This window comes from Euprymna scolopes, chromosome 22 (assembly GCF_053919585.1).
Source record: "Euprymna scolopes isolate OS-2025 chromosome 22, ASM5391958v1, whole genome shotgun sequence".
Taxonomy (NCBI): Eukaryota; Metazoa; Mollusca; class Cephalopoda; order Sepiida; family Sepiolidae; genus Euprymna; species Euprymna scolopes.
In genome coordinates this window covers 21,716,988-21,737,734 of record NC_136503.1, presented here as the reverse complement: position 1 = coordinate 21,737,734, position 20,747 = coordinate 21,716,988, and the positions used below count along the sequence as shown (strand labels likewise).

The following is a 20,747-nucleotide window of genomic DNA, read 5'->3' as shown; positions in this document are numbered from 1 at the left end:
GCTTGATTATTTAAGGGGGCGGTTCAACAAGAACTTGTTTACATTACACTTGAAGGCTACCATACTGTAGGCTAATGACACAGTGTTCCACAAACGGGCAGTTCCAGGAAAGAAGCTGTGTTCGTTGAATCTGCGTTTTGATTTAGGCACAGGTAGAGAATAGAAGAAATTGTTCATAGTGGTTGTAGTTAGGCGTTTTCTGTGAAAATTTGACAAAGGAGGGTATTGATTGGAGCTCAAACGAGCACTTGCCATTAAAATAATGATAGAGCAGAGCCAGACTCGCAACGCCCTCTTCAGTGGGAAAGAGATTGCAAGGAAGAGAAAAGGGCACCGTCGACTCGTTTTTGAAGTCGATTTTGAACTTGAACACGATTTTCGACAACATAAATGATATAAATACAGCTAATAAATGATTTCAAAATTTGTGTTTACCTTTTCAGGTCGAAGTTTATTATAAATAAAACTTTGTTGTCTTCTAAATCTTGATGAGATAGGCCGCGTATCCGGTGGACCAAACGCGCAATATTCATAGCAATAATTTTGTAGGTTCTCAGTCACACCTAAAATGGCAATAAAAATAAATAAAATCAATGCAAAAATGATAATCAAGGAATAAGAAACGAAAGAGAGATAGATAGAAACAATTGAGGAAGAGGAAGAAATGAATGAGATTGAAAATAAGACAAAGAATAAATTAAAAAAGAAAAACGTAGAAGGAGTTAAACGAGAGAATCAATGTGGAAAGACAAAGAATATAAGGAGGAAATAAAAGATTGAAAGAGGGGATGGAAAGAAAGAAAAAGTAAGAAATGGAAGCAATGAAAGAGGTATAAAAATAAGGAAAAATAAAAATATCAATAAATAAACATAGAAAGAAAAAATAAAGGCAAATTTTGCAATATGCACCCCTCCACACACAAGCATATATATATATATATATATATATATATATATATATATATATATATATATATATATATATATATATATATATATATATATATATATATATATAGCAAGTTATAAAATCAACATCATTAAAAATGTAGAAAATCAGTTCTAGTAAATAACAATAACCAATGGATAAAAACTAAAATGACAAATTCGTTTGATTTAGCGATGGGTGCCAGGGGGTCTGCAGAGGCATCAGATCTTGTGGGATTATTCATTCTATATACCCTCACAAGCATATTTGATACTACGGATATCAATCTATATAGAGATGATGGACTAGCTATAATAACTTTAAAAAGTTAAAAGATAACGCTAATCCAATATACGTAAACCCTAAGTCCAATCACCCACCATCAATTAAAAAACAGATTCCTAACTCGATCGTAAGTAGACTTAGCAATAACTCAAGCGATGAAAATGTATTTAACAGCTCAACCAATATCTATAAAACAGCCCTAAAAATAGTGGATACAAAAATATTAATATCAAATATAACTCCAGCAAAGTCAAGGGAGATAATTTTAAGAAAATCATACACAAGGAAATGAAAAAATTAGGCCTAAAAGTAGACGTACTAGCTAACATAAAAATAACAAACTTCCTCGACGTCACGTTAAATTTAGATAAAAAGACTCATATGAACCCTACTTAAAAGATAACACTAATCCAATATACGTAAACCCTAAGTCCAATCACCCACCATCATTTATAAAATTCCTAACTCGATCGTAAGTAGACTCAGCAATAACTCAAGCGAGGAAAATGTATTTAACAGGTCAACCAATATCTATGAAACAGCCTTAAACGTAGTGGATACAAAAATATTGATATCAAATATAAGCAACAAAACACCAATAACTATAATAAAATTAAAAATAGAAGAAAAAGAAATATAATCTGGTATACGGCGCCATACAACTAAATGTTAAAAACAAAACTTGGCAAGAAATTTCTAGATCTTATCGAAAAGCATTTCCCCGCCACCAATCCCTTACACAAGATTTTCAATAAAAATAACCTAAAGCTATCCTACAGCTGCTGCGAAAATTTAGAGATGATAATTAAAGCACATAATAACAAAATATTAAATAAAAGCAATGAAAACAACAAAATAAAAAATAAATAAGTAGACACCAAGACAAAAATAAAACTAACACAAAGGACACATGTTACTAGTAGAAATAATAATAATGATAATAATAATAATAATAATAATAATAATAATAATAATAATAATAATAATAATAATAATAATAAACCAACTCCAGACAAAGACAACCATACTAGAAATCAAAATAAAAATACCAATAACAAACAAGATAAATGCAACTGTAGATACCGCACACTTTGCCTACTCCAAAATAAATGTCTAACCAAAAGTATAGTTTACTAGGCCACAATATTTGCGAAAGAAAACCCGAATAACAAGAAATATTACGTAGATACGACTTCCTTAGATTTTAAAACTCGATATTATGACCACAAAAATACATCCAATAATAAAAACACCGAATGAAAATAACCCTAGCAAACAAATACTGGGATCTCAAGGAAAACGGACGTTCACCGGTTGTCGAATGGAAAATAGTAAGACAAGCAAGCACATATACAGACCTAGACGATCCATGTAAATTATGCCTTCATGAAAATTTGCTATCCTTTACTTTAAAGAAGTCCAACATCTATTAAACTGTAGGAGAGAAATAGCGAACATCTGTGTTCACAGGATAAAATTTACTCTAGGATAAAGATACAAAATTTATTTAAAAACTAACAATAACAAAAAATAAATAAACATACACATACACAAACTATCACACACACACACATATACACACATATGCACACATATATATACACACACATATATACACACATATATATACACATATACACACGTACACACACACGCACGCACACACACACACACACACATATATATATATATATATATATATATATATATATATATATATAAGCATATATAAAAAAATTAACCTAGATTTAAAATAGGCCAGTTCACTAGATATCTATACGCCTCGCTAAAACAGCACACACAAAGGAACGGGTCAACTGGAGGTCAACTGGGTCTTTGTCCTGTAAGTGCCTGCTCATTGGCTGATTAGGAAGGGTGACGTAGAAACTAGAAAGTTGATTGGCTAACTAAAAACTCAATAGAAGGTGCGATATAAAAATATGAGACAACCACAAAATTCTCGCATAAGCCTGAGGGACCCTAGCGTGGATGAAACGCGGAATAGTCTGTGTAGCTTAATCGCCATATATATTTTATAACGTACTACCTAGCTCTACATACGTATTGAGCACTGTTGAAGTAAATAATTAAAGTTTACGCATAAATTTATACTTTCGTATATTAATTTATGTGACTAAACGAAGTATATATATATATATATATATATATATATATATATATATATATATGTCGATTAAGCTACGCGTTGAGCACTTTTGAAGTAAATACTTAAAGTTTACGCATAAATCTATACTTTCGTATATTAAATTTATGTGAATAAATGAAGTAGTTATATATATATATATATATATATATATATATATATATATATATATATATATATATATATATATATATATACTGTCACTAACTGTTAAAACATTGTTTGATGCAAGTATAATTAATTTCATATTGTTTGTTTGTTTCCTTTAATGAATTAACCTGCAAAATTTATTGCTTATTTTGCAAACCGCTTCCCTCTGATGGGAAGAATTGTATTCTCTGAAACTCCATGGAATAAAGTTTTTCTTGTTTATTTGTACTCCTTGTCGAATAATTAACATTTTGTATACCTTCCTTATAGGTATATACATTTTTTTTTAAATTGAATAAATTTTTAATATCGAGATTTTATACTAGCAGTTCAGCCCGACTTTGCTCTGGCCCCATGTACTGTTCATAACTTTATGTGCATATGTATATATATATATATATATATATTAAAAAGTTTGACTCATGTCCAGGTAACGTACATCTAAAATTTCAAGTGTTTAGACCCAAAATTGGCGGAGAAGTTTAGTAGAGTCTGCAAAGATCAACTCTAACAATTTAGACCTCTTGGCAGCCAAATTTTCGGCCAAAACCCAATTAAAAAGCTTGCTCTATGTCTGAATACACTTTATGTAAAATTTCAAACATTTAGACCAAAAATTGGCTGAGTTTTGATAGAGACCGCAGAGGTCAAATTTTTTCTTAACACTTTAACCACCATTTTGACCCCTTAAAATTTATTGATTTGGTTTCAAGTCAAATTAAAACGTTTGATCCATGTCAAAGTAACCTACATCTAAAATTACAAGTGTTTAGACTCAAAATTAACGGAGGATTTTGGTAGAGTTTTTAATAGTCAAATCGTTGAACTCTCACCCCTTGACAGCCAAATTTCTGGCCGAAAACAGATTTAAAAGATTTTTCCAAATATCAATACCCATTATGTTAAATCTCGTGTCTGCAGACTGAAAATTGACAGAGTAGTTTGGTAGGAAAATGCACACACACACAGACACACAGACAATTTCACTAATATATATATATAAAATTAAGATTAAAAATAACTTTCCAATGGTAAGGCAAACCTATCTGGATGAAAAAGCTCTACCTGATTAAGAGGAGCAAACAATAGAATAAGTTAAGAAGATAAAGAGTAAAGTTATATAGAACTTTATTACATCATTAAGTAAATAAGGGTTATAGAAAGAAAAATAAGGGAGAAACCTCTTTAGGTCCTGGCATTTCAAAGCTAAATGCTTCTCGCTAGAAGAGGAGAAAATCCGGCATTATAACAATGTAAAGGTAAAAAGACAACACCGACTTTCAAAACATACAGATTAGACATGAGAAAACATATTATAAGGGCTTAATATGATAGAGATAAAAGAGAGAAGAGCACCCCCCCAAAAAAAGCAATAGATACTAAAACTATATATTTAAAAAATATATATAAGAAAATAAAATTTTAAAATTTCTACAACTTAATTTTTTTTTAAATTCCAAATTTTTTTTCAAGAATTCAACAAAAAAAAACTACAATAAAGTTCTGATAAAAAAAATTTGTGCGTGAACCTTTTTGAGAAAATGCTGTGCCACTTTGAAATTTTGTAAAACCCTTTTGGTGTGGATGAAAATATACTTTATTAACAAGGTGTGCTGATACACGTTTTGTTTCCGTACAGATTTCTTTATTCAACAACCCGTGTGGACACGAGCTTTAGATCTCTCCCTTCGCCACTTGCTATTTTTATTTCCGTCTTTCTTCCTCTTCCTCGAATCGGCTGTGACGTCACGTTCGCGCCACGACTTGGTCATTTGCATACGGCTTCATTTCATTATTTAAACATGCATAAAATATTTCATTATTCTGAAGACTTTGTTTATCCGATATGTAAGTAGAATGAAAACTGAAAATGGATATTAAATAAAAGCATAAACATAAATATTCTATAATAAAGCTTACACATTGCGAAGTTTTTATATATCTATATATCTATAAAAGTAAACATGTCTGTGTGTCTGTTTGCGTGTCTGTCTGTGTACATTTCCCTATGCAATAACTCTGTCAATTTTTAGTCTACAGACTCGAAATTTGATATACAGAGTACTGAGATTTGGGAAAATCTATGTGATCGGTTTTCGCCCAGAAATTTGGCTGTTAAGGGGGTCAAAGTTCAACGATTTGACCTTTGAGAACTCTACCAAACTCCTCTGACAATTTCGGGTCTAAACACTTGAAATTTTAGATATAGGTTTCTTGAACATGGATCTAACTTAATAAATTGATTTGAGCCCCAAACAATAAATGTCAAGGGGTAATAATAGGGGTCAAAGTTATAAAAATTAACCGTTGTTTTTTGGGGTTTCTTTTTTTTGCTCAGCATACACCTTCAAAAACCCGGGGAACGCCGGACACTCATGCTAGTACAATATGATATAGTGTTGGGTTATTTTTATCCATGATATGTCAACCTTTATAATCAATTAGCATTATAATATCAATTAGCATTATCGAAATAGTGCTAGCTATATAGGCGAGATACCAGGGGTCTATCGTGAATTGTGTGATACCAAAGTCTTCAAAATAGTACTTAATATCCCGTTACTAAATCAGTGTAGTAGCCAATGAAAAAGGAGCCTACACGTCGCACTCAGCTATGGTGGATTACCCAACTATTTTATTTGGATTCACTGAACTACTGTTCTCATCTTGAGCGTGATTTTCACAACGTTTCGGTCGATGTAACCTCTGACCTTCTTCAGGTCTTGTCGAACTCGGGGATGTTTCTGTCGAACTCGGGAATTTGGACGGAATTTCGAGCGGACTGTGGCGCAGTGATTAGAGTACTTGGAAAAATCAATTGTAAAAGTGATATTCTCCTAAAGGTTGAGGGTTCAATCCTCAGTGTGAGCGACCGAAAAAATTGTGAATTACTTAGGATCTCTATCCAGTCATTGCTGACGGAACAAGAACACGCTACCCCCGTGAAGTAAATAAAGGGTTCCGTTCGAAATTCCGTCCAAATTCTCAAGTTCGACAGAAACATTCACGAGTTCGACAAGATACACCTGAAGAAGGTCGGAGGTTACATCGACCGAAACGTTGTGAAAATCACACTCAAGATGAGAACAGTAGTCCAGTGAATCCAAATAATACGAATAACCAATCATCATCTCAAAAATTTAGAAACGTTTACTATTTTACTTTATCATTTTAATAACAAAACTATTTTATTTTTGAACAAGAATTAATAGAAGAACAGGAAGTGTAATATTTGTACAATTAACAGAAGCAATAAAAAAAAGTCATGCTTTTCTCATGTGTAATGCACGTTCTACCAAGTAGAAGGGTGATTGATGGACAGAGTCAGAATTTAATCTTTAGTCAACAGACGTTTGCGAAATCCCGTAACTTTTGGAAGCAGGAAGTTATTCTTTTTCCTGGCGACACTTCAAGTAGAGCATGCGAGTAAAATGTGCCGTTCCCGAAGAAAGGGAAGCACACAATATAGCCAGATGAAATAAAACACAAGCTATCTATCTGCCTAACTATCAGTCCGTCTACCCCCCACTCTCTCTCTCTCTCTCTCTCTCTCTCTCTCTCTCTCTCAAGCGCAGCAGTTACCGGTAAATTTTTTTAACCATCCTTATCCTGAACGGTCAAATTTATTTACATTAATAAAATTTTATTATAAACTAAAATCAGCGTCCGGGTGATTTTGTCAAAAGACGATAAATAACCTTGGTCCCCAATGATATTAATATCTTTATAATGGTTTATACACGTCACGGACAACCGGAAATGATATACGAGGAAACTTGAGAGTTTCATTTCACTCCAAAGGGCAAAATATAACCCCTTATGGATTCGGACCAGCAACATTTCATTTTGCATTTAAACTCCTAACTGTCACCAAAAGCTTTACATATATTCAAAGATTAAGATCTTTGTAGTAAATCTTTGCTTACTCGATAAGTAGAACCAATAAGTAGTAGCAGTAAGTACTCGTCGGGCGAATTCCTTGTTTTACTGTAGTAAGGTAAGTACGGCGTAATATTATGTGGACAAAAGAAAGAAGAGAAAAAATTAATTATAAAATACGAATAAAGTAGTTAAAATGTAAATCAAATCAAATTCTTGGGAGATAATTCATCAGGGATTAGGTGTACTCCAGGATAGAATGAAACGAAAGTTAATATCCAGTATACTCGCATGCAGAATAATTCAGAATTAAGATTTCAATGTCCATAATGAGTCTGAAAGATACCGAAGAAGAAATCCGAAAAAGTATTATTTTATCCACGTGGTGGCACGACAGAAAATATTTTCGGGCGACTGTATACAGCAGAACGAATTAAAGACATAACAACTGCTTATAGCTGCAGACTAGGAAACTGTTAATTGGTCCTGAAATGGAAAGCAGGTATGCAACTATATTTTTACTAGCTTGGAAAATACGTGTTAGGCGGATTGGTGTGGAAACGACCGGTAATAAATGCCTTTTCTTTCAACTGAAAAAACTTGCGTTGAATTTCTTTCCTTTGTTCTTTTGCGAGACTTCCATACACAATATTGAGTCCGTGTTAAAATGTAACAGCCATGTTGCAGTAGTAAAAAAATAAAATATTAGATTCATACAGTGTTGACATTTAGAACATGAACCAAATAATTAACAACTTATTAAAATAACATAGAGGATAAAATATATTTACCTTCAAGCACTTGCATGTCTTTACTAGTTAATTGCATTTTATCCTGTAGAATTTCGATTTTAGTATCAACTGAATTCAGAATTTCACCTAAGTCTTCTTTAATCTGAAAAAAAAATATATAAGGCATGTTAACAGCAGATATATATTTATATATACAAATCTAAAAAAAATATATTTGTTAAAAATACTTTACTCAACGTGTCATTTTTATTTCGCCATCTCTTGCTACACCATCTTGTTTTAGATTTACCGCCATATTGCATTAGATTTACCACCATATTGTATTAGATTTATTGCTATCTTGTATTTACCGCCATCTTGTATCAGATTTACCGCAATCTCATTTTAAATTTACTGCCATCTTATATCAGATTTACCGTCATCTTATTTTAAATTTATCTCCATCTTGTTTTACATTTACCTGCATCTTGTTTTAGATTTGCCACCATCTTGTTTCAGATTTACCACCATCTTGTTTTAGATTTACAACCATCTTGTTTCAGATTTACCACCATCTTGTTTTAGATTTACCACCATCTTGTTTTACATTTTCCTCCATCTTGTTTTAGATTTACCACAATCTTGTTTTAGATTTACCACCATATTGTATTAGATTTATCAGAATCTTGTTTCAGATTTACCTCCATCTTGTTTTAGATTTACCTCCATCTTGTTTTAGATTTACCTCCATCTTGTTTTAGATTTACCACCATCTTGTTTTAGATTTACCACCATCTTGTTTCAGATTTACCACCATCTTGTTTCAGATTTACCTCCATATTGTATTAGATTTATCAGAATCTTGTTTCAGATTTACCTCCATCTTGTTTTAGATTTACCACAATCTTGTTTTAGATTTACCTCCATCTTGTTTTAGATTTACCACAATCTTGTTTCAGATTTACCACCATCTTGTTTCAGATTTACCTCCATCTTGTTTTAGATTTATCACCATCTTGTTTGAGATTGACCTCCATCTTGTATCAGATTTACCACCATCTTGTTTCAGATTTACCACCATCTTGTTATAGCTTTACCTCCATCTTGTTTTAGATTTACCACAATCTTGTTTCAGATTTACCACCATCATGTTTTAGATTTACAACCATCTTGTTTTAGATTTACCACCATCTTGTTTTAGATTTACCTCCATCTTGTTTTAGATTTACCACCATCTTGTTTTAGATTTACCACCATCATGTTTTAGATTTACCACCATCTTGTATCAGATTTACCTCCATCTTGTTTTAGATTTACCACAATCTTGTTTCAGATTTACCACAATCTTGTTTTAGATTTAACTCCATCTTGTTTTAGATTTACCTCCATCTTGTTTTAGATTTACCACAATCTTGTTTCAGATTTACCACCATCATGTTTTAGATTTACCACCATCTTGTTTTAGATTTACCACCATCTTGTTTTAGATTTACCACCATCATGTTTTAGATTTACCTCCATCTTGTTTTAGATTTACCTCCATCTTGTTTTAGATTTACCACCATCTTGTTTCAGATTTACTACCATCTTGTTTTAGATTTACCTCCATCTTGTTTTAGATTTACCACCATCATGTTTTAGATTCACCTCCATCTTGTTTTAGATTTACCACCATCTTGTTTTAGATTTACCTCCATCTTGTTTTAGATTTACCACCATCTTGTTTCAGATTTACCACAATCTTATTTCAGATTTACCACCATCTTGTTTTAGATTTACCTCCATCTTGTTTTAGATTTACCACAATCTTGTTTCAGATTTACCACCCATCTTGTTTTAGATTTACAACCATCTTGTTTTAGATTTACCACCATCTTGTTTTAGATTTACCACCATCTTGCTTTAGATTTACCTCCATCTTGTTTTAGATTTACCACCATCATGTTTTAGATTTACCTCCATCTTTTTTTAGATTTACCACCATCTTGTTTTAGATTTACCACAATCTTGTTTCAGATTTACCACCATCTTGTTTTAGATTTACCTCCATCTTGTTTTAGATTTACCACCATCTTGTTTTAGATTTACCACCATCTTGTTTTAGATTTACCACCATCTTGTATCAGATTTACCTCCATCTAGTTTTAGATTTACCTCCATCTTTTTTTAGATTTACCTCCATCTTGTTTTAGATTTACCACAATCTTGTTTCAGATTTACCACCATCATGTTTTAGATTTACCACCATCTTGTTTTAGATTTACCACCATCTTGTTTTAGATTTACCTCCATCTTGTTTTAGATTTACCACCATCTTGTTTTAGATTTACCACCATCTTGTTTTAGCTTTATCTCCATCTTGTTTTAGATTTACCACAATCTTGTTTTAGATTTACCTCCATCTTGTTTCAGATTTACCACCATCTTGTTTTAGATTTACCACCATCTTGTATCAGATTTACCTCTATCTTGTTTTAGATTTACCACAATCTTGTTTCAGATTTACCACCATCATGTTTTAGATTTACCTCCATCTTGTTTTAGCTTTACCTCCATCTTGTTTTAGATTTACCACCATCTTGTTTTAGCTTTATCTCCATCTTGTTTTAGATTTACCACCATCTTGTTTCAGATTTACTACCATCTTGTTTTAGATTTACCTCCATCTTGTTTTAGATTTACCACCATCATGTTTTAGATTCACCTCCATCTTGTTTTAGATTTACCACCATCTTGTTTTAGATTTACCTCCATCTTGTTTTAGATTTACAACCATCTTGTTTCAGATTTACCACAATCTTATTTCAGATTTACCACCATCTTGTTTTAGATTTACCACAATCTTGTTTTAGATTTACCACAATCTTGTTTCAGATTTACCACCCATCTTGTTTTAGATTTACAACCATCTTGTTTTAGATTTACCCCCATCTTGTTTTAGATTTACCACCATCTTGCTTTAGATTTACCTCCATCTTGTTTTAGATTTACCACCATCATGTTTTAGATTTACCTCCATCTTTTTTTAGATTTACCACCATCTTGTTTTAGATTTACCACAATCTTGTTTCAGATTTACCACCATCTTGTTTTAGATTTACCTCCATCTTGTTTTAGATTTACCACCATCTTGTTTTAGATTTACCACCATCTTGTTTTAGATTTACCACCATCTTGTATCAGATTTACCTCCATCTAGTTTTAGATTTACCTCCATCTTTTTTTAGATTTACCTCCATCTTGTTTTAGATTTACCACAATCTTGTTTCAGATTTACCACCATCATGTTTTAGATTTACCACCATCTTGTTTTAGATTTACCACCATCTTGTTTTAGATTTACCTCCATCTTGTTTTAGATTTACCACCATCTTGTTTTAGATTTACCACCATCTTGTTTTAGCTTTATCTCCATCTTGTTTTAGATTTACCACAATCTTGTTTTAGATTTACCTCCATCTTGTTTCAGATTTACCACCATCTTGTTTTAGATTTACCACCATCTTGTATCAGATTTACCTCTATCTTGTTTTAGATTTACCACAATCTTGTTTCAGATTTACCACCGTCATGTTTTAGATTTACCTCCATCTTGTTTTAGCTTTACCTCCATCTTGTTTTAGATTTACCACCATCTTGTTTTAGCTTTATCTCCATCTTGTTTTAGATTTACCACAATCTTGTTTTAGATTTACCTCCATCTTGTTTTAGATTTACCACCATCTTGTTTTAGATTTACCACCATCTTGTATCAGATTTACCTCTATCTTGTTTTAGATTTACCACAATCTTGTTTCAGATTTACCACCATCATGTTTTAGATTTACCACCATCTTGTATCAGATTTACCTCCATCTTGTTTTAGATTTACCACAATCTTGTTTCAGATTTTCCACCATCATGTTTTAGATTTACCACCATCTTGTTTTAGCTTTACCTCCATCTTGTTTTAGATTTACCACCATCTTGTTTTAGATTTACCACCATCTTGTTTTAGCTTTATCTCCATCTTGTTTTAGATTTACCACAATCTTGTTTTAGATTTACCTCCATCTTGTTTTAGATTTACCACCATCTTGTTTTAGATTTACCACCATCTTGTATCAGATTTACCTCTATCTTGTTTTAGATTTACCACAATCTTTTTTCAGATTTACCACCATCATGTTTTAGATTTACCACCATCTTGTATCAGATTTACCTCCATCTTGTTTTAGATTTACCACAATCTTGTTTCAGATTTACCACCATCATGTTTTAGATTTACCACCATCTTGTATCAGATTTACCACCATCATGTATCAGATTTACCTCCATCTTGTTTTAGATTTACCACCACCTTGTTTTAGATTTACCACCATCTTGTTTTAGATTTAAGCCATCTAATTTTAGCTTTACCACCATGTTAATGTGTACAACACAAGAGCATATCAGCATATTATTAGAGAAAAGTAAATAATTTTGATTATTTTTCTTGTGGAGTTTCTTTAAAAAAAAAATGAAGTTAAACAATCACAAATAATTAATCAATTAAAGTCGTTTGGTAAAGACGAATGTTTAAGAATTACTCTGGAAATTCTTGAAAATGTGATGCAATTATTTGAGCAATGGTCTGCTCAGTAAGAGCTGTTGTTCGTCCGTCAGAATTACAAGGACTGGCTTATCACCTTGAAAGGATAATGGATGACACGCGATGCACTGTGAAGTAAGGGTTGCATAATTCCTAATCTCTCGTCTCTTGCATCAGCACTGCTTTATTATAGTGGCAATTAGAAGTTCGGAGAGCGCATACAGCACCTGGTATTCCAAAATGGTCACCTACTTTAGTACTTAACAGGCTCAACGGTGCTTAATTAAAGGGACATTTGGCTAAAAAAATTTTTACTAGGGACGTAAGTTGCAGGGGCACTATGTAGGGAGTTTAGCAACAAGATGTCCGTTCACATTAACTTTGAACTTCTGCATGTCTGTACAGTTGGGGAAGCAGGAAACTGGAAGGGAATTCCCAAGTCCTACAGTTCTGGAGAAGAAGCTATTAGAGTAGAAGGCTCTCTTACATCTAGGGATCTCAACTGTGTAGGAGGTGGGACTTCACTGCTTTTCGGGGGTATTTTCGTCGAAGGAGTACAAGGGCTTGTAGTTCATCAGAGCAATCACAATTGAAATACATGTAAAACAGGCAGGGGGATGCAACATTTTGTCGATGGGACAGGGGCTGAAGATTAGATGACAGTTCAGGATCTATTAGGCTGGCGATTCTCTTTTGGACCCTGTCCAGGGGCGAGAGACTAGTAGCAGATGCACCAACCCAAATTTGATAGCAGTACTTCATACATAGGCGAATGGTGGCTTTGCAGAGGCACAAGATACTTTCAGGCGTAAGTAACTATCTAGCACAGTATAGAGAGCCCACCTTCATTGCAGCAGCCTTGGCAATGATCTCGATGTATCAATTCCAACTCATGTTTCTTGTGAACGTTAAGCCAAGGAGCTTGAACGAAGTGCTTTTTATATAAACACTGTATATTTTGTATAAGTTTTATCATTATTGTAAATACAGTTTTGATATTATTAACATTTAAAAAATAGACCTTGTATCTGTTGATCTTTTGGCCGAGATAAAATGTAGTATATATTCTGATGCTGCAATTAATATATTCTGTCATCGGCAAGTGATTGCGAAATCCTTCACGGCTAAGGCTATTTTTTGTTATTTTTGTATCAATCCAGAGTGTTTCATTTTAGGGAGTTCGATTTTCCTTATATTTAAACTCTGGGGAGTTAAGTAAATAGAAAGTCCGAAAATTATGATAAAATATGATGAAATCATTTGTGTGTTGTTTGCTGAAATGCGTGACATTAGCTGACGTTCAGTTGAATTACATATATTTTATACATATTGTTCATTAGAGATATGAAAAGGAACATACCACTTTATATGATCATCAACGTTTCATTTTTATTGCAAGACTTCTTTGGGATAGTTTACTTAAAGAAAATAAAATACCAGTGCAATATTTGAAAATATATGTGTTGTTATATTTTCTGGATGAAAAAGTCGTTGGCATTTCAAATGTGTATAGCGTTGTGAATAGAGTGAGGTTTTCTTAAGGTCATAAAGCTGTTTAGATATTTAAAAAGATATGCTGCAATTAATGTCCTTTTTTTTAATAAATTTGCCGTTATAATTCGAAATATGGGTGTAAATGAGTTTTATGTAAATGAGTTTTATGTAAATGAGTTTTATGTAAATGAGTTTTATTATTTGTTTTGTTATTTATTGACTAATTACACACACACACACACACACTCACATATATATATATATATATATATATATATATATATATATATATATATATATATATATATATATATGTATGTATTTATGTGTGGGTGTGTGTGTGTGTATTAATCATTATAGGTAATATTTTTATGTGTTAAATGAGTTAACCTGCGTTTAAATTTATTCTCATCATTGTATATAAGTTTATTATTATCGTTAGCATAATTAGGAGGTGACGGTGATCAAGTGGTTAACGGAACTTGGTGCCCTGAGTTCGAACCCAATTCGTTCCACAAAATTCACTTTCACTTAGGATGTTGGGAAAAATTGTGTCTTTCTAAAAATAATTCTGACGAGAAAAATGTCAACGCAAAAAATAGAATCGTCGCATTCATACAAGATGATGATGATGATGATGATGATGATGATGATGATATTAAAATTTTTAAAAGATGATAACTAGGGTTGTGACAGCAGAATATTCTTTTTATTCTTTTGGCTCTCAAGTATATATCCGACACAGTAAGACACAGTCAATCAACTGAGAACCACATCAGTCAAGAGGAAAACATATAAGATATTAACGGATATATACAAAACAATGTAAAGAATATGCTGTTGTCACAGCCCTAATGATAACTTATCAACACGCTGCATATAAATGTGCACGCCTTACTTGTTCCATCTTTGAATCTGTCATGTGTCTTAAAATGGATTCGTCTGTGATCTCCTCGGGTATTTTAAATCCACAAGCTTCCATGACAACGGTTTGAAGAGTGACATCTGCTTGTCGCTATAATAGACGTGTCAGTAAATAAATTTGATGCAAAATAGAAATAAAAAGGTAAAAAATAATTCCAAATATTTTTACATTTGAATATCAATTTATTAAATTTGTCTCCATTATGCTTTTTACCAGAATTTATGTAGAAATAATCTTACTACATTTTTTCCAGAATTTATGTAGAAATAATCTTACTACGTTTTTACCAGAATTTTGTAAGAAATAATCTTACTACATTTTTACCAGAATTTATGTAGAAATAATCTTACTACATTTTTACCAGAATTTATGTAGAAATAATCTTACTACATTTTTACCAGAATTTATGTAGAAATAATCTTACTACATTTTTACCAGAATTTTGTAAGAAATAATCTTACTACATTTTTTCCAGAATTTATGTAGAAATAATCTTACTACATTTTTACCAGAATTTTGTAAGAAATAATCTTACTACATTTTTACCAGAATTTATGTAGAAATAATCTTACTATATTTTTACCAGAATTTTGTAAGAAATAATCTTACTACATTTTTACCAGAATTTTGTAAGAAATAATCTTACTACATTTTTACCAGAATTTATGTAGAAATAATCTTACTACATTTTAACCAGAATTTATGTAGAAATAATCTTACTACATTTTTACCAGAATTTTGTAAGAAATAATCTTACTAAATTTTTACCAGAATTTTGTAAGAAATAATCTTACTACATTTTTACCAGAATTTATGTAAAAATAATCTTACTACATTTTTACAAGAATTTTGTAAGAAATAATCTTACTACCTTTTTATCAGAATTTATGTAGAAATAATCTTACTACATTTTTACCAGAATTTTGGAAGAAATAATCTTACTACATTTTTTCCAGAATTTATGTAGAAATAATCTTACTACATTTTTACCAGAATTTTGTAAGAAATAATCTTACTACATTTTTACCAGAATTTATGCAGAAATAATCTTACTATATTTTTACCAGAATTTTGTAAGAAATAATCTTACTACATTTTTACCAGAATTTTGTAAGAAATAATCTTACTATATTTTTACCAGAATTTATGTAGAAATAATCTTACTATATTTTTACCAGAATTTATGTAGAAATAATCTTACTACATTTTTACGAGAATTTTGTAAGAAATAATCTTACTACATTTTTACCAGAATTTATGTAGAAATAATCTTACTATATTTTTACCAGAATTTTGTAAGAAATAATATTACTACATTTTTACCAGAATTTATGTTGAAATAATCTTACTACATTTTTACCAGAATTTCGCTAGAAATAATTTTACTACATTTTTACCAGAATTTATGCAGAAATAATCTTACTACATTTTTACCAGAATTTATGTAGAAATAATCTTACTATATTTTTACCAGAATTTTGTAAGAAATAATCACTACATTTTTACCAGAATTTCGCTAGAAATAATCTTACTACATTTTTACCAGAATTTATGTAGAAATAATCTTACTACATTTTTACCAGAATTTATGTAGAAATAATCTTACTATATTTTTACCAGAATTTTGTAAGAAATAATCTGACTACATTTTTACCAGAATTTCGCTAGAAATAATTTTACTACATTTTTACCAGAATTTTGTAAGAAATAATCTTACTACATTTTTACGAGAATTTTGTAAGAAATAATCTTACTACATTTTTACCAGAATTTCGCTATAAATAATTTTACTACATTTTTACCAGAATCTGTAAGAAATAATCTTACTACATTTTTACCAGAATTTCGCTAGAAATAATTTTACTATATTTTTACCAGAATTTTATAAGAAATAATCTTACTACATTTTTACCAGAATTTCGCTAGAAATAATCTTACTATATTTTTACAAGAATTTCGCTAGAAATAATTTTACTATATTTTTACCAGAATTTCACTATAAATAATCTTACTATATTTTCACCAGAATTTCGCTAGAAATAATCTTACTACATTTTTACCAGAATTTCGCTAGAAATAATCTTACTACATTTTTACCAGAATTTCGCTAGAAATAATCTTACTATATTTTCACCAGAATTTCGCTAGAAATAATCTTACTATATTTTTACCAGAATTTCGCTATAAATAATCTTACTATATTTTTACAAGAATTTCGCTAGAAATAATTTTACTATATTTTTACCAGAATTTCGCTATAAATAATCTTACTATATTTTCACCAGAATTTCGCTAGAAATAATCTTACTATATTTTTACCAGAATTTCGCTAGAAATAATCTTACTACATTTTTACCAGAATTTCGCTAGAAATAATCTTACTATATTTTCACCAGAATTTCGCTAGAAATAATCTTACTATATTTTTACCAGAATTTCGCTAGAAATAATTTTTTCTATATTTATTTGCACCCTTTTTTCTTCACCTCCGTGAAGCGTTTGGATCAACTATTCCGCTGGCCTCTGTCAGGTGTTTAACCGCGACAGGATAGAAATGCTCTAAATTGTATCTGTAGTAATTACTGCCTTCCATAGTTGTTGTCGTCTTACGATGTTTTGGCCAACAAACCTTCTAGTCAGTTTTGGGTAAGATTGAAACTGCAATCTTCAGACAATGCTCGCCTGGAATCGTAGAGATTTAACGCCTCTATCCACTGCGCCACGTGAACAGTTCCAGGTACGAATTGTCTGAAGATAGCGATATCAATCCTAGTCCAAGCCGGTTATAGGTTTGTTGGCCAAGGTTAACGAGACGACAACAACCATGGAAGGCAATAATTGCTGAGGATACAGTTAAGAGCATCCCTATTCCATGACAGTTAACCACCTGAAAAAGGCCAGAGAAATAGTTGGCCGAAATGTTGTGAAACAACAATTAAGAAGATGAGGATAACAGTCCTCAAATAAATAAATAAATATACAAATAAATAAATAAATAAATAAACAAATAAATAAATAAACAAATAAATAAATAAATAAACAAATAAATAAATAAACAAATAAATAAATAAACAAATAAATAAATAAACAAATAAATAAACAAATAAATAAATAAACAAATAAATAAATAAATAAACAAACAAATAAATAAATAAACAAATAAATATACAAATAAATAAATAAATATACAAATAAATAAATAAATAAATAAACAAATAAATAAATAAATAAATAGATAAATAAATAAATATACAAATAAATAAATAAATAAATAAACAAATAAACAAATAAACAAATAAATAAACAAATAAATAAATAAACAAATAAATAAATAAATAAATAAATAAACAAATAAATAAATAAATAAATAAATAAACAACTAAAAAAATAAATAAATAAACAAATAAATAAATATACAAATTACTCATTTCAAATGATTCCAATAATAAAAAATAGTATTTCTCTCTACTTACCTGCGTTTCAGTGTCCAGTCCTTCGGGAAATAACTCTCTGGCTTTTTCAATCACAAGTTGTCTTTTTTCATCTATAAAATATCATCGAATCACATATGTTTTAAGTCGTAAGTGTACTATAAAATGTTCAACTTAAAAACATATTTATAACTTATATAAATAGAGATTTTTTAGTCTGTTCGTTGGTCACATTTTTCTCCTCAACCAAAATTGTTAACGCAATAATTACATAACAGAATTTGGCTCATTTCTAAATATCAGAGATCTGAACTATTTTAGGAATAATAAATATTGCATTAATAAATTGCAGACAAATAAAGTAGATATCGTGGCCGGAAATCGAATTCGAATCCGAACAGAAATTTTGATATAATTGATATTTTAGGACATTTTTTTTTATAAATAAAGCTTAAAACATTTTCTTAACAAAACAATTATAGCTTTGGTGTGACGTCATAGATTTATACTTTATGTCATGTTTCAAAGCATGAAATTAAACGTAAGCGATCATAAAGAAATTAATTGATAAACATTATCAATAGCATTCAAAATTATTTTAATCGTCAAAAACAATTGTTTTTTTAACAACAAAAAAATAAAAACAGGTTAATATTTAATATAATTGAATATGGAAAAAGGGGAAATCAAAACACTGGTAGATAATCAACATTGTAAAAAGTTTATTAGATATTATCGATCTAGCTGTCTATCTATCTATTTATCTATCTATTCAATGATATTCTTAAAATTGTTTATATTGGGAGTTATTTATTGTTTATAGAATAAAGTGTAGCAATGGGTTTTAGCTGAAGGTGTTTACATAAATTAGCTCAGTTAAATTAACAAAATAACCTTGGGAAGGCAGACGTGGAAAGGTCATACGTTAGGGATACATGTGCTTTTTGATTGATGACGAACCGGAACTGAGGTTAGGAGGCCGGGAAGTTTAGAGTTGAGAGTTGGAGTTTAGTCACGAAAGTGAATAGACATACTTCCAGCCAGGAAGCGAGGCTGTAAAAAATAAGCACGTAGATGAAATGCAGCCTCTGTGAAGACCATTTGAGACAACTGAAATAAATATATATCTTAAAAAATATAAAGTGTTGTTCTGTGGTTTCACAAAAGAAGGGTCTTAATTGGTTATGGTGTTGGTCAGTTCATGTTTCATCATGGAGCTCAGCAGTGAAGATAGAATAACTCTTGAAGAAAAAAAGGTATGAAGCATATATTATTCTTCTTATAAAAAATGATACCTTTATGTAAATATGAACTGTAATATATACCTGTGTGATAAATCTCTGATACAACATGACTCAGTTTATACATCGATATCATATCCTCTGGCTATACAACATACATACAATTTATACGTTTATCTGGTACCGTTATAAGAAAAATATTTCTTACTTCACTATGTAATATGACTGTTTTGGTGCCAATCCACCTCTGACTATACAACAACAATATGCTTTTATAAGCATATTTAAAAGGAACATTAGTTTGCTCTCATTGACTCCAAAGCATACTATGTTCCAAACTACGACTATGTTTCTATTTACTTATCTCCAAAAGAGAACAAACCAAGACACAGGATGAAAAAGTGCTCTAGATTGGAACACTAATAAAAATTGCTTTAGTCTAGAAAGTTGTCTCCCTTGTCGACTAAGTGTAGAAAGATGAAATGCAGTATCGGAACAAATAAAAGCTTGAGCTAAAAGAAAGCAAACCTACCGCAATATAAGGATAATAAAATTATACCTTCAAGCTTGCTCTTTTTAATAAGCAAATCGTTCCAGGAATCTGCTAAGATTTCACTTGTAGCATGAAGTTTACGTAGAGATCTCTCTGGCATCGTTAAACCCTAGAAACCAATAATAGTTAAATATTCTAAATATGTTCATCAAAACGTCAAAATTAATTGAATTTTATAAAAACATTCAAATATAAAAAAGGAATTAAAACATGGCAATATGTTCTGACTAATTTATTAAAATCTAATAAAAGATTAAATTAAAAAAGAAAAGTCATTTTTATTTACTAATGTTCACAAATCAATGCTTAATTTATTTTTTGAATACTATATTTATATATATATTTATATATATATATATATATATATATATAAATGTGTGTGTGTTTGTGTGAGTA

General features: G+C 30.5%; 1 protein-coding gene across 1 annotated transcript in view; it reads right to left on the bottom strand.

Moving 5' to 3' along the window:
* LOC145243819 (uncharacterized) overlaps positions 1 to 20,747 on the bottom strand; it is a 117,831-nt gene that overhangs the window by 23,799 nt on the left and 73,285 nt on the right. Inside the window, exons 15-19 of the mRNA XM_080106847.1 lie at positions 20,358 to 20,460; positions 18,600 to 18,670; positions 15,100 to 15,216; positions 8,198 to 8,300; positions 436 to 563 (exon numbers count right to left, since the gene is read on the bottom strand). Of these exons, the coding sequence (XP_079962973.1) occupies positions 436 to 563; positions 8,198 to 8,300; positions 15,100 to 15,216; positions 18,600 to 18,670; positions 20,358 to 20,460 (522 nt within the window). The remainder of the gene's footprint in view (positions 1 to 435; positions 564 to 8,197; positions 8,301 to 15,099; positions 15,217 to 18,599; positions 18,671 to 20,357; positions 20,461 to 20,747) is intronic.